The 16,549-nt window shown below is 33.8% G+C and overlaps 1 protein-coding gene across 5 annotated transcripts in view; it reads left to right on the forward strand.

Moving 5' to 3' along the window:
• The window catches only part of RFX3 (regulatory factor X3), a 107,965-nt gene extending 92,928 nt beyond the window's left edge, over positions 1-15,037 (forward strand). For 4 of the 5 annotated variants that reach the window (XM_054651513.2, XM_077172293.1, XM_077172294.1 and 1 more), the window contains 6 exons: positions 1,828-1,925; positions 2,172-2,321; positions 3,826-4,034; positions 5,006-5,159; positions 7,243-7,285; positions 8,191-15,037. In XM_054651513.2, the coding sequence (XP_054507488.1) occupies positions 1,828-1,925; positions 2,172-2,321; positions 3,826-4,034; positions 5,006-5,159; positions 7,243-7,285; positions 8,191-8,429 (893 nt within the window). In that variant the 3' untranslated portion in view covers positions 8,430-15,037. Of the gene's footprint in view, positions 1-1,827; positions 1,926-2,171; positions 2,322-3,825; positions 4,035-5,005; positions 5,169-7,242; positions 7,286-8,190 lie in introns of those variants that run through there. The other variant, XM_077172295.1, reaches the window with a different exon arrangement.
• The last annotated feature ends 1,512 nt before the right edge of the window (positions 15,038-16,549 follow it).

Genomic DNA, 16,549 nt, shown 5'->3' on the forward strand with positions numbered 1-16,549 from the left:
TAGTGTGTGACTAGGAACACTTAATGGTTTAGGCCCTTTGCACCAGACGTATCATACAAAGATTCTTTGAAAGGGTTCAGATGAACTTACAAGTTAAAGGATATAGGTGCTTATGGTTTTGGTAATGGCTACATGTGTACTTAGGGATATGAGAAAAATTCTGTATTTAATATATCTCCAAAGATCATTAGAAATTCATGATGGCTCTATACATTACTGATGCCTGATTAGCTACTTTAGCTATTTTATTTCTTCAGAACTTAGAATTCCTTTTATTTGTTCCTTTTTCTTTCTAGTTAAAGGCCTTTCTTAAGGCCTGAGCTGCTTTTCCGTACTTATTTTTAAAGGAGATCAGCATTACAGTGATGCAAATAATTTTTTAACATATATATAAATACACTTGGGTAAAAAAGAGTCATGAGAACACTCAAAGTGAAAAAATGGTAATGTTTTTCTTAAATGTCTAAGTACTATTCATATAGTATTTACATTATTACTTCCATCTTGTCTGGTAGGTAAGAAAATGTGAATGAATACATAGTCAATTAGTAAGTGCACAGAAATAATTTACAAAGCAACACAAGTGAACTACGGGATTGACAGGGTTGAAGAAAAAAGCTTGTTCTTCACATGTAAACCTGATACTATAAGAGGGCTCAGCTAGCACAGATATTTTGTAAGATCAAATTGTGATCAGCTAAGCATTCAAAGGTGTGGTGAATTATAAGAATTACCAATATAGATTTTACTGCTTCTGACTGCAAGTTTAAAGACACGTGAAAAAGATATCACAAAAAATATAGTTTCTCTTTTAGTAAATTTACATTTCTGGTAGAAAGCTTTATTTTAAAAAGGTATTATTAAAAAAAGATATTACTTCCTTAGGTTTTTTCCTCTTCACTTTGGTAGTTGCTTTCATTCTCTAGTAGTCTTCAGAAACCTTTAGTTTTTTCTTTTTTTGCCTATTTTTTGCAACAGTTCGAGTGTAGTGCTGTTCTGTCAATGTGCAAGGTTTAGGCATGGGAAAGCTGGGTTTCTATCACTCAGAAGATACGATTTTATTTTTTACAGATACTCTTCCTTGGGACAATACTTCCTGTCCTCCTCTTTTGAAAAATTAAAATTTCTGGTTTTAGTAATGCAGAGTGCTATAGGGGCTTCTTCAGTATCTCTCTAAATCTGTCAGCCATTCAGCATTTCTGTGGATGCTATAGAAAAGAAACAAAATGCACACAGATTTCACAGTCATTTGAATAATTTCACTTTCTGTCAGTAAAACACATTCCTATATCTTGCTTATTGATGATATCCTTAAGGACTGCATGTGAATGGAATTTATTCTTTAAAACTCAATTAAGCAACAGTATGACATAGTTTAAGATTAATTTGGACTTATTTGAGGAAACTGCAATATTCCTATAAGTGGATTTTTCCCCAGACTTTTGCTTTTTTGAAAGAGGTGTCTAGGTAAAATGGAAAGCTGGAAATTTGTGATGGAAAATTCCACCACAACTGCTGCAATTGGTGGTGTTCTTGTATAGGAGTGCCCCCAACAATGCTGCTAAGTCACAAATTTCTTTGGAAGATTGTCTGGTGAAGAAGTCAGAATATTTATTAAACCAAAAGTAAAAAGAATTATTGCATTATATTATTAACACATTATTGTGTAAACTTTATCTCAGTGAGGCATTTTGAACCTAGAGTAGATTTGTCTAATAAATAAATGCAGCAGACCTGAAAGTTGGGTAGAGAGCTCTGGGGATGCAAAGCATTTCAGGATGGGTGTACTGCTTTCTTTTCATTCTGTTTTTATTCTCCAATGTGCAGGTGCCTTGACCCAAGCCATTCGCAATTTTGCAAAAAGCCTTGAAGGCTGGCTTTCAAATGCCATGAACAATATTCCACAGAGGATGATACAAACCAAGGTAGATGAAACTTAAACAACTATTCTTGCAGTGGCAAACCAAGTAGGCAATAGCACCTAAAAGGAGAAGCATTTTAACATCAATGCTAAATTTCATGTTTAGCATCAAGCATCAAGTAATGGCAGAGGAAGTAATATTATTTGATCTGCTACATGGTATAATTAAAATATGAGGACCCATTAATATACACTATTAAAATGAAAGTCAAGACTCAATCTGTAGAATTAATAATAAATTTCTTCATAGGTTGCCGCTGTAAGTGCCTTTGCCCAGACTCTGCGAAGATACACATCTCTTAATCACCTGGCTCAAGCAGCTCGTGCTGTGCTTCAAAATACTTCTCAAATCAACCAAATGCTCAATGATCTCAACCGTGTTGATTTTGCCAATGTTCAGGTAAAATTTAGTTTTGAATAGCAGGGGTTTTTTAAGTTTGATTTCTTCTATGATTTTGAACATTATTGTCAGGCATCATTCGATCAAGAAAGACAAGTGCTAATATTTTGCTCATTCATATACATTGTGACTCAGTCCAAATGTGACAGCTTATGCTTTAGGAAAGTCAGAGCTCAGAACCATTACTTGTTTCAATTTGCTCTCTTGAAATGCACATATTCTTCCAACTTCTATGCAAATGTAGAGCAAATACCTTCTTAGAATGGATACTATGAGTCGTGTCTCACTAATAGCAAAAATTATATTTTAGGATTAGAACTCAGTAGCGTATCTTCTGAATGTCTCTAAAGTTATTAAATGCATAGCATTTTCAGTAGAGACTGTCTCCTTACATTAGTATTAAAACCCCATACATTAGTATTTTTTTTCTACGTGCTTCTGCCTAAATTTACAAGATCTCCTGAATAATGGATTAGATTAGTATGGTTGGAACCTATAGAGTATAAATTCATGTTTTTACTAAGCTTAATTTTTCCAGATGTTTTTGCTTGTCTGAGGAAAAATAGTTTTGTCCTTTCGGCCAGCAAAGTGAAAGGTTTCGGATTCTTGGTAGTTCTCTGTTTCTCTTAGTTGTAAAACAGTGTTTTAATGTACTTGTTAACACACTTAACAGAAATCTAGTCAAGAGTTCTTGACCAAAGATACATTATATTAAGTACAGTAATATGTTGACATGGATAAAGAGTCTGTGAATGAGATATTAACTTGGCTCATGATGACTAAAGTTGACTAAATGGCTTGCAGTTAAAGATGACTAAATGGCTTGCAGTTAGTGACCTGTCATTTTTTTCTCATTTTCTGAATTTAACAGTTAACTTTATTTAAACTTGGTAACACTGACTAAATTGCTGATTGCTGCATAGTGTGTTTCTCCACTTGTATGCAGCTTATGTCGTCTTTAAGCAATATGTTATCTATTACTGTGTAGAGTCAGCAAACAATCCTTGTTTGCATACAAAGTTTCTTTTATAAGACCATATAACAGGATTTGTCTTTAAACTTAACTTCTTCAGAACAAAAGGAATGTTGCACTTGATTTCTCTCTACTTTTTTTATTACTTTAGTCCCCTACATTTGACTCTTCTTCTTGCTTGTCCTGCCTGAAATCCCAGAAAAAAATTACAAGATATAAGTATTTCAACAGAAAAATTACAAAATTGGAAGCCTTTTTTCACAAATGAATGTGGGAAACAGGAAACTTTTTTGTTTACATTGTTTGTTCTAATTTCTTTATTTGATGTCTGATCTTTCATGCTATACTTTTCCCACCTATTTGCTTTCAACAAAATTACAATAGATGTAAAATAAAAAACACTTCTTAGTCTGTCTAGTAAGTGGGTCCAGTCTCTTTCATCCATTGAACAGCTTAACCTTTGAGATACAATTACCTTGGGTGCTTTGGCTTATGTATTATCAATTCAAGAGCTGCCATGTACTATAACAGGAGCAGGCTTCCTGGGTGTGCCAGTGTGATGACAACATGGTTCAGAGACTCGAAACAGATTTCAAGATGACTCTTCAACAGCAGAGCACTCTGGAGCAGTGGGCTGCCTGGCTTGATAATGTAATGATGCAAGCATTGAAACCGTATGAAGGAAGACCCAGCTTTCCTAAAGCAGCACGGCAATTTCTGTTAAAATGGTCTTTCTACAGGTAACATTTAATAGATTTTAAAACATTCTAACTATTCTATTAATTGCTCAATTGTGCATTGTAATGAAGTTGATAAATCTAATATCAACCAGTGGCTTGGTACATCATGAAAAACATGGGGGTTTTTTTAGAGGACTTCTGTTATTAACCTTGAACTCAGGGCTATCAGCAAATGAACAGGGACCTAAATGGCCCTAGTTTATTATTTTAAAGGCCATCTGAAAAGGAATGCAGGTGTAATTTTGTCCAGAGTTAGAAACATACTATGAATTGTTTTGGTTAAAAAACTACGCAGTTATTAAGTCACTGTTTTTAGTATTACTTACTAAAACATTGTGGCATCAATGTTTATTAGATAAGAAAGGCAAAAGCTGTTTTTAATATATGAAATGAACATTAAAACAAGCATTTCATGTTAGCTGCTTATTGAAACAGTTATCAGAGTAAACCTTGTTCTTTGAACCTGACTGTAGCGACTTCTTGCTGAAGACATGAAGACATAATATGAACACAAAATAAGTCTATATTTTTTTAATTTTAAGTTTCAAAACTTTTTAAATTCTGGCAATTAAAAACATTGCCATAGAAAGACTGACACAACAGACATTATTTAAGCAACAGTTTCTTTAAAAACAAATTGTTTTCTTGCCATTTTAGTTGTTTATGTTTTCAACAAAGTTTCTTTCAAGTTAAGTTTTACACTTGTTCAATTAGTGGTAGTTATACATAGGTCAATACCAAAACCAAACCAGTCTGGTTATTTCCTATGTGGTGTTCAACAGTACATTCTGAGAAAGGAGAGAAGCAAATGATTGCCCTTTCCTGGTCATCCCATTAAATCAGACATTTGAGAATAATGTTACTTTTGAGAATATTGGTTTTGAGGTGAAATGTCTGTCTACATGGGTAAATGTTAAAATGGCTGTGACATACAATACATAAACATATATATATTTTTTATTTTCAAATAGCTCAATGGTGATTCGGGATTTAACCTTGCGCAGTGCTGCTAGCTTTGGCTCTTTTCATCTGATCCGCTTGCTTTACGATGAATACATGTTTTACTTAGTAGAACATCGTGTTGCTCAGGCAACAGGAGAGACACCTATTGCAGTTATGGGAGAGGTAAGATAATATGTAAGAGACTAGATTGATAGATTTAGTGATGATTGGAGAAAGTGTTTTTGCACATTTTTAGGCATGTATGTAGAATGATCGGATGTTCTGCAGTATTACAATAGACTGAGTTACAAATATTTACAGTGGTTTCAAACTTGTTTAACTGGTTCATTGTAGGAGTATTAAAATAACGTTGAATTCTTAAAATCAGTTATTTCTAAATGAACTTACTCTTTTATGAATCTGCACACAGATTCATATGCATAGTTTAAAAAACGTTGATCAACCTGCAGCCATTTTCCACTTTTTGAGATCTGAATATTTTATGTGAAAATAAAAAAGGGCATAGTAATAGGAAAATGTTACTTTTGTGGATCTGTTTACATGCATTTGCACACATAATTCCCACACAAAATGTATACCCTCTTTGACATAAGAAGGCTGGTTTACATGCAGAATTTTGGCTTATACAGACCTGTCCACATACCAGTGCAGACAGAGAGGTTTGCAACACATTGGATTTTCATACAGTTGTTTCAAAGACTATTGGCTTATTAAAGAAGATCTAGATCTCAAAGCACAACTATTTTTTTATACTCAGCTATGGCATTTGCAAGGCAAAGTTTCTCTTATCCCTCTTCTTTTCAGTAGTTCATCTGGCCTTTTATTTTGAGTGAGACAGTAAGGAAAGCATGAACTGTCCCAAAATAATAATGTTTCAAAGGTGCTGGAAAATGGATATATTTGAAAATATGTTAAATCATTAATAGGAAGGATTTGTTACATTTTTACACTTGCAAGTCACTCTATCATGTTCTGTGTTACCTATAAATTGCAGGTAATTTTGCTAGTTGAGTTGTCATTTTTCCCACAAGATATATTGATAGGCTTATTAAATATTATAAAGAGGTAATATACTTTCAAGAGAAGTTGGAAGGTGTCTCAGATTGCTTTGTCAAATTATTTTATATCATGTGTCATGACATGTTTCAGAAAAATTAAATAATTTTTCTGCTTAGTAGAAAGACCCACCATCAGTATAGATGCTCTTACATTTCTTGTCTTATATTTGCAGAAAGTACTACACAAGTATGCAGTTACTACATTTTTCTTGTCTCAGCAGACTTTACATGATAAAGACATAAATTTAGCATAGGGCCTCTAAAAAGTTTATGAGACTGAATATGGAAATACTATGAGGGAGTAAGTATTGCAAAATTTTCGGAGGTGAGGGGCAGAATAGAAGTAATACATGAAATGAATGTCTTCTTATGTTTCTGTGTATTCAATGGCTGAAATAAAATGAGGAAGTCCAACAAGCACTGTAAAACAGTATAAACTGGTTGCAGCTGAGAAAAGCCTTCTCATACTTCTCCCTTCCTCTCCTGTCCTATCTTGGACACAGGTGTTGGCAAAATTCTTCTGGAAAAGACTAGTATCATCATTTATGGCTAGAAATGTATCTATGTAAACAATGTGCTTTTCATTTGATATCCACTGGTGGCATTTTACTCTTCCAAATTTCACACAAGAGAAATGGAGGAAGGAAAGGGAAGAAGGTTTCTAACTCACATGCAGCTTCTTTTAAAAGCTCTGGATTTTGATGTAAATCAGTTAACAGGTTATAAACCCTTTCTCAGCAGTGCCTTTCATCTGCCTTCCAGGTAGATTAACAACACTGTGACATATTTCATTTTGCTCAAGCACAATTAAAATGGTGCCTGGGAAATTTTAAAGAGAGTTTTTTGTTATAATATTGGCAGTTCAGAATGAATATCCACTATAATTTATGGCCTTATAAGACATAGAAATAGCTCACTTCAAACAACAAAGGCCCTGAGAAGGCAATCTTTAAAAAGGTTGTATTTCTCCATTCTAATTTTTGAGGGTTTACTTAGTGATAATTGTCTTAATAAGCACAAGACTGAAATGGAATGAGAAATTGTTCTGCTATGGCTATGGCTGCAGCTAAGATCATGCATTTGAATGAATGCATCAAACCAGTGAAGCACAGATTTCCTACATCATAGATATTCTATGTCCACATTTGCTTAAGACTGTGTCCATTTTTTAATTGTTTATTTTGCAGTTTGGTGATTTAAATGCTGTGTCCCCTGGAAATATGGATAAAGGTAAGCATTTCAGTATCTCCAGGGTATAATTCTGTTCAGAGCTAATGCGTCTCTGAGCAAAATAAATCCTTATGTTTTAAAAACACAAGTCAAACAGAATTTAGAGCTGTATCATCCTATAAAGTGCATGTATATGCTGTATGGATACATTGATATAATACAATAGCTGTGTCTGTAATGTGCCACATGTAATAATGACTGGAATATCGTAGGTTTGTTTTACAGTAAGAATATTTTGAAGATGTTTATTATTGTCACAAAGAAATACTCAAATTTTTATGCAAATTTTGTTATATCTAATAGGATGCAGGAGGGTAACAGCTGTGGAAAGAAAGACAAGAATAAGCTTATGGATATTTAACTGTAGTGAATGTTTTGCTAAGTCAAGAAGCAGAATTGTATGCAAGTAGTCAGGGAAAAATTAGTTCCTTAAATTCTCTTCCTGCTCTATTTTCACATGCATTCTTATACTGACTACTTGAGTGATTTGGGGTGATTTGACCTCAGAACTCAACTAGTGAATATAAGAATGTTTGTCAAAATTTGGGGTCAAGTGACCACAACTCTCCTCACCTCAGTTTCCCTATCTATACCTAAAAGTAACAACTCTTGTTCATCATGTTTAGGAAATGAGACATTTTCCAATATGAAGTTAACATTATTTGTTAGACCTTTTGAGATTCCAGGCTTTTTTTTCACATTAAAAGTGTGTAGCTCAAGTGATGAAACCTGAATCTGTTTATCTATTTGAGATAACAGTTGACTTCTTTTCCATTAAAATTTTAATTTTCAGTTTATGCTTTATCAGATTGCTCCCCTGTATTTCAACTATTACTTACAAAATAAAGAGCCTTGTATTAGAAACTTCTCCTTTGTGGTAGTTACATGCTGGTTTGTTTGTGCAGATGAGGGCAGCGAAGTTGAAAGTGAAATAGATGAAGAGCTGGAAGAAAGTGGAGAGCCACAAGCTAAGAGGGAGAAAACAGAGCTAAACCAGGCATTCCAGGTGGGCTGCATGCAGCCAGTGCTTGAGAGTGGAGTACAGCAGAACCTCCTGAACCCAATTCATAATGAGCACATTGTTGCAACTACTCAGACTATCAGACAATGCAGTGCTACTGGAAATACATATACTGCAGTCTAATGTGAAACTTCCTCTGGCCTCCAACACATGCCCCATTGCATTAGCTGTTTAGGTTTAATATGAAAAAGAAAAAAAAAGAGAATAAGTCTGAAAGTTGACTGTTGTCAAATATAACTGTTCTGATCATTATTTTGTTGGAGTTGTTGAATGGAATGGGTGTACGTATTTTGCCAGGTCTGTTTAGAAAGAAATTTTTGTAAACTAAATCATTTTACTTTGGCCACTCAATATGAAGAGGTTTCTTTGTATCAAATGCAAGGAAGATTTTTGCAAAGTTTAATGTTAATGTTTTGTCCTCTTATAATAATTTAATTTTTTTTCATCATTTAAAAAATATTTTAATGTTAATTATTAGTTATTATGCTGATTTCATATAGATAGGTTTTTAATTAGATGCACTTCTGTGAAATATCAAAAGAACTGTTTTCTTTGATTTACACTGGAGGCATACTTATTTGACAGCAGATGTATCAAATTTGTTATAAAAGGTGCTTTTCATCGTACTACGAGAAGACACTATTTTGATAAAATTGTGAGTATTCAGGGGGATTTTTTGTAATAATGCTGGAGGGTTGAGAAGATCTCCTCGTTTCTTCCTGTGAGGAAGAAGCTGTTTAAAGACAGAATTGTATCAGAATGTGGTAATCTGTATGACATAAATGTACCTAATTATCTGAACATGATGTAAACAATGCAAGCTTCATTTAAAATCAACAGTTTCAGATATTATTTGCATACCAGTTCCTCTGTTTTGAAGACTACTGATTCTATATGTGAGGCCACTGAACTGATGCTTTTGATTGTTCAGTGGCACTGTAGTTGTTAGAAACTGAAGCTAAAAAAGAAGTGACTTGATTATTGTTAATTTTATGTGTATGTGCTACTTATGCTGAACTGGACATACAGGAAAACATTCCATTTGGATGACTTTCTTCTATTCCAGGTCTTTTCCTACTAGTGGTTCAATCTGCTGCTCTTAGAAAAGATGATTTATAGAATGCAAGGAATGTAGCAACCTGCATCATTTTCCTTTCAAAAACATTTCCTTGTTGTTAAAGTGGATTTAAATTTTTACAAAAATTAGACAAGGCAGTGTAACTGGCACACCTCACTTGTACCTATTCCCAATTGTGTAGAATTTGAATAGGTGGCTAGATGGACCATTGCCATTTAAGAATGTACATCAGGGATCATTGTACCTCGGCTATTACATGGTGCCTTAAACAGAACTGAAGCTAAGACTTAGTACTTTCTGTTATTCTTAACTCTTAAATTAATTCAACAAGGTGTGCCTGTCATTTTCAAATTCCCTAAGAAGTAAGGACAGGTTACACAGCCTTCAAAAGAATAAAAGGATTTTTTTATTATTAAATAATTTTAATATCCCTCTTAGAATGACAATAGACCTATTTTTTCTCGTTTCTAGCTGGATTTCACTTTAATAGAAATAAAATTTGCTTGGGAATTTGGAAAGCAAAACTAGCTTTAATACCAACTTCAAATGTCAAAATAGATTGACCATAGTCCCAAGCATGATTATATATTTTCTAAACCCTTGCCTACTTTTAATTTTAAAAACTAAAAAGAAATAAATGAGCAGGTACATAATGCAGTGCATGTTTTCAATTTCTATATTTTGTGGTGTATCAGCCAGATATTACATTTTAATGGTTAAATAATATCAGTTTATAGAGACCATATTAATTGACATTAAAGAACTCAAGTTTTTCTTCAAAAACATTTCATTATGCAGACACATGAATTTACTACACTAAAGTAGAAGAATTAAATAAGAAAAAAAATCCAAAAAGTGAATGAGAACACAAAAAGATCAACTTTATAGGAAAGACTGTGTAAAAAAAATTAGGATTCTTTTATTCTGGTTTATCTAGTGTGTCTGGAAATGACTTTAAAGTCATATATACCAAATGGGAGAAGAGCATGTAAAATGGAAGTTTATTTATAGCAAACAAGTTTGTTGCTAGAGTTTACATATGCTCCAAATACAGCTGCACATAAACTAAATGTCCTAACATTACTGGTGCACAAAAAAAAATTTAATTCCTCTGCAGAATTGTGAACCCATCCAGCTCATTCTGTGTAGGCTTAATTCCTACCAAGGTCAGTAGATGGCTTTTGCCTCAGTAAAAAGTAAAAGTGACATTTATATTCATTATTTCTAAACTCATAAATGCACTGAATCTCATTTTAGATTTTGTTGTCACATATATCACTCAGTGTGTCCTGATTTTTCCTTAGAAATCAGCACATCTGTACCCTTCACCAAAAATGCTAAAACTAAGCTGTGATAAATATTTACTCCCCTTCATTGTGCATTATAAGATGTTTACAAGTAAAATAAAGTGAAATAATTCAACTTTTTTTTCATTTTCAGCTTTTTTTAATACTGTAGTAGTTGTTTTAATTTTTGTGTTTGTTTGTGTTTTCTTATTCTTTCTTGGTTTAATGTTGAATTTGTTGTTGCTGAGAAAAGAGTACAATTGTAAAAGGTAAATCTAGATTGCTGAATATAGTGGGATTTGAGTATCTTTCATTGTTTAGCTTTCCACTCTGCTCAGTTGTTAAATGTCATCAAGTGAAAAACAAAACTGAACAAAAATCTGAATACAAAAAATGGACTGTATTTCATAGCTTCTAAAAACAATGAATTATCAAAACAAATTGGAACTTTCACAGGTTCAGAAAACTGACTGGAGTCTGTATTCTTACTCTTAAATTCTAAAGATTTTACCAAGGTTTTTTAGAGCAACTATCTTACTGTGTTGTAAACTTACAGATTTGGGAGTCTTTTGTTTTGTTCTTACTGAAATTTCAATCAAACGCTTAGATAAAACATTTTGCACACCCTTGCTCTTTAATAGCTGGGTTTTAGTACTTGTTGAAGTAGAGAGATGCGAATACCTCAGTGTGTATTCTGTAATGTGTAGCGTGCGGCTGCATTGCCACACCAGCTCTGACGTCTCTGGTCAATGCTATGGAGAGGTGTAGTGTGTGTCCACAGGGTAGACATTATGAGAGTTGACATGATTTATGTGTTTTATCTAATCTTGAAATGGAATCCAGAATAATTATTTTAGAGGCATTTCCCCCATTAGCACAAAATAGCACAGTGACAGTGTGGGGGAAGAGGTCTTGTTGAACTACCTTTTCAAAGCACAGGGCCCAATTTTCAAAAGTTTTACATATGTTAAAGTGTTTTGTTACATTTTCATCTTTCTTGTGGTAAATCAGTTTTAAAACATTTTTTTTTCAGGTTTTTTTTTTTTTTTTTTTTTTTTTGCTTGTACTGTAGTATGCTCAAAGCACCTTCATTTTTTAAAAGTTCCATAAAAATTTGGAAAATAGATGTTAAATTATTTGCCTATAAAATGATGATTTTTAAAGGCATTACTGCCTTTAGTCAAAAAAATAGGAAAATTAAGTTCTGTCTTTCAGGAATGCATAGGTCTATATATAAATTTAATTTAAAGCAAGGTATTTTTAAATATCTGAAACATTTTTTGTTTTATCTTGGTTTCCCTAGGAGAAATGATCTGATATCTTTATCATTCTCACCAACTGACATCTGCACTGTTTAGAAAAAAATCCATGTTAGAGATGTACTGCAATCCAATTTAATTCAGAATGCTTTTACAAAATAAAAGCAACCACTGAGAGCCATAAATGTACTGTCAAAAACCCCAGATTTATTAGTAATATAAGTATACAACAACAATTTCAGAGTTCAAAGTACAAATCTGAGAGAGCAAGATGAATTTCTGAAAATTGGGCCCTTGTCACACTAACAGGACATGCTCTTTGTATACGGTTTAAAGCAAATTGATACATGGAATTCTAGTATCTCTGCTAATTTGTTTGGTGATTTAACAGTGACAATAAAAACTGGAATAGAAGCATAAACACACAGTGCTTAGTTCTAGTACTAGGAAATTAATTTGATATGATGCCTTGCATTAACCCTTTGAGCATTGTAAGTAATGTGATGGGAACAAAGATTTTTAGATAATTTAACTAGTTCACTGAGCATATACTTTGAAATAGCTTATAGTGTTGTAAATCTTTTTTTACTTATGTCTAAAGTAAATACTTGCATACAATATGGGGATGTTTTTTATTAATAGGGGCCTCAGTAGATGTAGGCAAAATATTCATTGCCATTTATATGTACTGTGTAATATAGAACAGTACTTCAGCTCCCTGGTTTTCATAACTGCATATATATATACAAAGAAAATCAAACATGATTCTACAGATAGGAAGTTGTCTACTTTAAGATTCCTTTAGAAGATAAAGGTTCAGAAAATATATTCAGCTATTTTGAAAATTTCCTGAGATAGATTAGTATTGGAATACTCCAGTACTGTAAAAGAGAAATCTTTAGGATTAAAAGAAGGTTTAGTAATAATAAATTTTGCAGAATATTTGAGGTGTTTGCATTGAAATTTTTGGCAGTGTTTGTGAGAAACAGGAACAAAAAGTGCACAATTATGTTAATATTCCTTTTAAAACTCAGTCACTGCAATAATGACTAGCTAGAAGATGAAGGTATTTTAATAAATTTCACATACAAGGGTACAGTTTGGATGGCCCTTCTTGAATGTCAGAATTTTAAAAGCAACTAGAAATTGCACGAGCAAATAATTTTAAAAGCCCCTTTGTTCTTCAAATTACTGCTTACAGGAACAAGGGAACAAGTGTAGCAGCAAGTAAAGATTCTTTTAACTTAGAGATACTGATGCCACCTTACTAAGTGAGAATACAGTACATTTTCTACTGGTTCCTTGCAATATCAGTCAGCAAACACTAAAGCAGCTTATTTAAGTCTAGCTGAGGGCAAAGAAAAAGGGTATCATTTAAAGTTATTTAAGGGAATTACGTCAGTAGTATAGTGCAAGTAAGTTGTAAACATTTTTAGTCAGTTAATGCAAATTAATGCATAATTAATTAACATAAATGCAATACTCAAAGGGTTTTAATTTAACAACTTTTTTTATTCATAATTTACTGTAAATGCTTCTGAGTTTGCATGCCTTGATCATTGCTGCTAGTGATTTTATGTGCCAGTAGACCTGAGTTTAATTTACCAGTTTAACTAAGAAACAGTAAAAGCCACTTACAAAGTGACTGCCTAGTGTTTGTTTGGAGTAAAATATGCCTTAGTTTGAAAACTATCATTTTAACTCTTGTTTTATTCTGATTTTTTTCTCCTTTTCCTGTTGAAAAAAACAAATTGAATTTTGGGATTGGAAGCCCTGAGTAGTTAAATATTTGGTAAGAATTATTCTTGGAGATTGCTCATTAAGGCTGAAATTTACTGTAGAAAACAAGGCCCAGAAAAAGCCTATGGGCATCAAATGAGCCTCACTTAACACTAATTCAGGAAGATGTTCTTTGTATGTTCTTAAGCACTTTCTGGTTATGGTGCAAACATCTTACAGGAATTTTCAGTTCTAGATTAATTTTACTCTGAAATAATAAATGTCTTTTTAGGAGGAATTTAGACTTCAGAGGAGCAACCTTGAATGGATTGGGTTTTAACAGGAACTCAGTTCAATTCTTTTTGACTCACTGATGCCAGCAAAAGTTTTTTACACAAAGAATATTTAATGGGTTCCCCAAGTAAAGTTTCCTTCCATACAATATTAAAGTGACTGCCTTGTATTTAAACATTAAATACCCATTTTAAAGTAACCCAGTTAAGCAACTTAAAATATGTTGGGAAAATATCACTTTTGTACCAAAGCAAGTTGCCCATTTCCACTCATACCCACTGAAAATTTGGATTTACAGTTAATAACCAATGAGGCTGTTAAAGAAACTTTGAGTGCCTTTCAAAAACTTGGAAAATTGTGCCTGAGGTGGTAAACTTTAATTAGGTTAATTCTAGAGCTACCAATCAGTAATTTTATCATCACTCAGGGCTTTCTTACCTTCTAGGAAACTTCCCTTGTTGCATTTATTTTATACTGTATTTTTTTTAAGTGCCATCATTTAAATTTCACTTAGTAAGTGGCAGATTACATTATCCAGTCCCACAGCACAGAAACATCATAACACTAGGACATATTCAAATTCTTATTTTCCAGTTGACTGAATATATTATGTAAATGAGGTAAGCAACTTTTTGTAGATTGTATGTGTGAGATAATGTAATGTTCTTTTCCAGTTTTTGGGCTACAGTTGAATATACTTTTTAATTATTTAAAGAAGACATCTTTACAGAATAACGTGATGGTTTTTTTTGTATAATGTATTTGATTTTGTAAATACGTATTTCCTGATGTGATTTTTGTGACAAATGCTAAATCTTTTAGTATATAATGTCCTCTCAAAACTGGCAGGAGCTAAATAATAGTTTGTTGGCAATTTGTATTGTGTACTGTACAATAACTGGGGACCTTTTATAATTATAAAAATATATATTAACTTTTAGTGTGTTGTATAAAAAAATGACTGGAACATACTAAAGACAGTAGGATTTTTCTGAATATTTCAGACTTGAACTCAGGCTAGCTTTCTTGTGTTTTTCAAAACAAAATTGTGTCTTGTCTTTTAAAATCAATAAATTTGTTTTCTTGTTACAAACATACCTGAATGGCTTCAGTTCTTGTATAGCTGTTTTGGACTGTTGAATGGTTGATTTTGAGAAAAAAATTACTGCACTTACACTTTTGAAATAAGACCACTTTTTTTTTTTATTTAACAACAACAGAACTAGGTAACAAGTGTGTCTCAGATGGCACAAACCCCAAGTATTTTGAATCACAGAATTACAGAACTGCTAGGGTTGGAAGGAACCTCTGAAGATCATCTAATCCAGCCCACCCTGCCAAGGCAGGATCACCTAGGAAGTGTCGGTTCAACTTAGTTGCTGTCATACTCCCAGTAAATAGAGACTGTAATGTACTTATTCATTTCAATGTTCACAGTAATTTCCCACTACAGATTTATGTAGTTAACAGCTAACAGTGAGAGGCATGCAGACTCTGGCCTCCAGGAATTAGTGGTGTCAGTTTGGTACCAGCAGAACCTACTTCTGCAATTTTTGCTGTAAATATTCTGCAATATGGTAATGTGTTAGATGTTTTGACAGTTTCACAAAACATAGTTGAAAGGCAAATCTTACCTGTTCACATATTCTGTGGGTCTCAAGTATGTGTTGCAGGCACCATATATATTTCATATTGTATTTCATATAAAGAAATACTGAATTTTATTTTAATGTGGAGGACCCACCAAGTAGTAGATGCTAGAACATATCAAATAACTATTGGATACCAAGATTAAAACAGGTATTTCACACAGAACTGTGGTAAAGGCAGAAGAGTTGCACCCTAAAGCTTGTTTTTCTCGGGATGTTCAGCCATAAATTATGGTCCAGTCATTGCCTATTCTTTAATTTCAAATGAAGACCAAAAACTTAGTATAGTACAGTATCGGTGCCTGCATTGCGTAGTACAAGACTACAACTACACCAGTGACCTGCTGCAGCTAAAGAGTCGGGAAATTGGCAAGGTTGGAACAGACCTTCACGGTCACCCATTCCAGCTGTCTGCTCAGCACTATCCTTGTCACCCAGAGACCACCAAACCACATCACCAGACCCAGATGCCTCTTGAACACCTCCAGGGACAGTCAGTCTACCACCCCTGTGGGCAAACTGTTCCAATCTCTGACCACCCTAACAGTGAAAAAAAATCTCTAATACCTGAATCTCCCCTGTCTCAGCTTAAGGTCATTTCCTCTTGTCTTCTCACTGCAAGCACAGCAGGAGATCAACCCTTACCTCACTGCAGCCTCCCTTCAGGCAGTTGTCGAGAGCAAAAAGGTCTACCCTGAGCCTCCTCAAGACTAAATAAACCCAACTCTCACAGATGTTCCTCTGTTTCACAAGCTATGTTGCCATTCTCTGGACATGTTCCAGGAATTCAGTGTCTGTTTTAAAGTGAGGGGCCCAAAACTGAGCACAGGAATTGAGTGCAGCCTCACCAGTGCCCAGTACAGGGGCCAATCCCTGCCCTGCTCCTGCTGGCCACACCATTGCTGGCACAGGCCAGGATGCCATTGGCCTTCTTGGCCACCTGGGCACTGCTGGCTCA

Source organism: Agelaius phoeniceus, chromosome Z (genome assembly GCF_051311805.1).
Source record: "Agelaius phoeniceus isolate bAgePho1 chromosome Z, bAgePho1.hap1, whole genome shotgun sequence".
NCBI lineage: Eukaryota > Metazoa > Chordata > Aves > Passeriformes > Icteridae > Agelaius > Agelaius phoeniceus.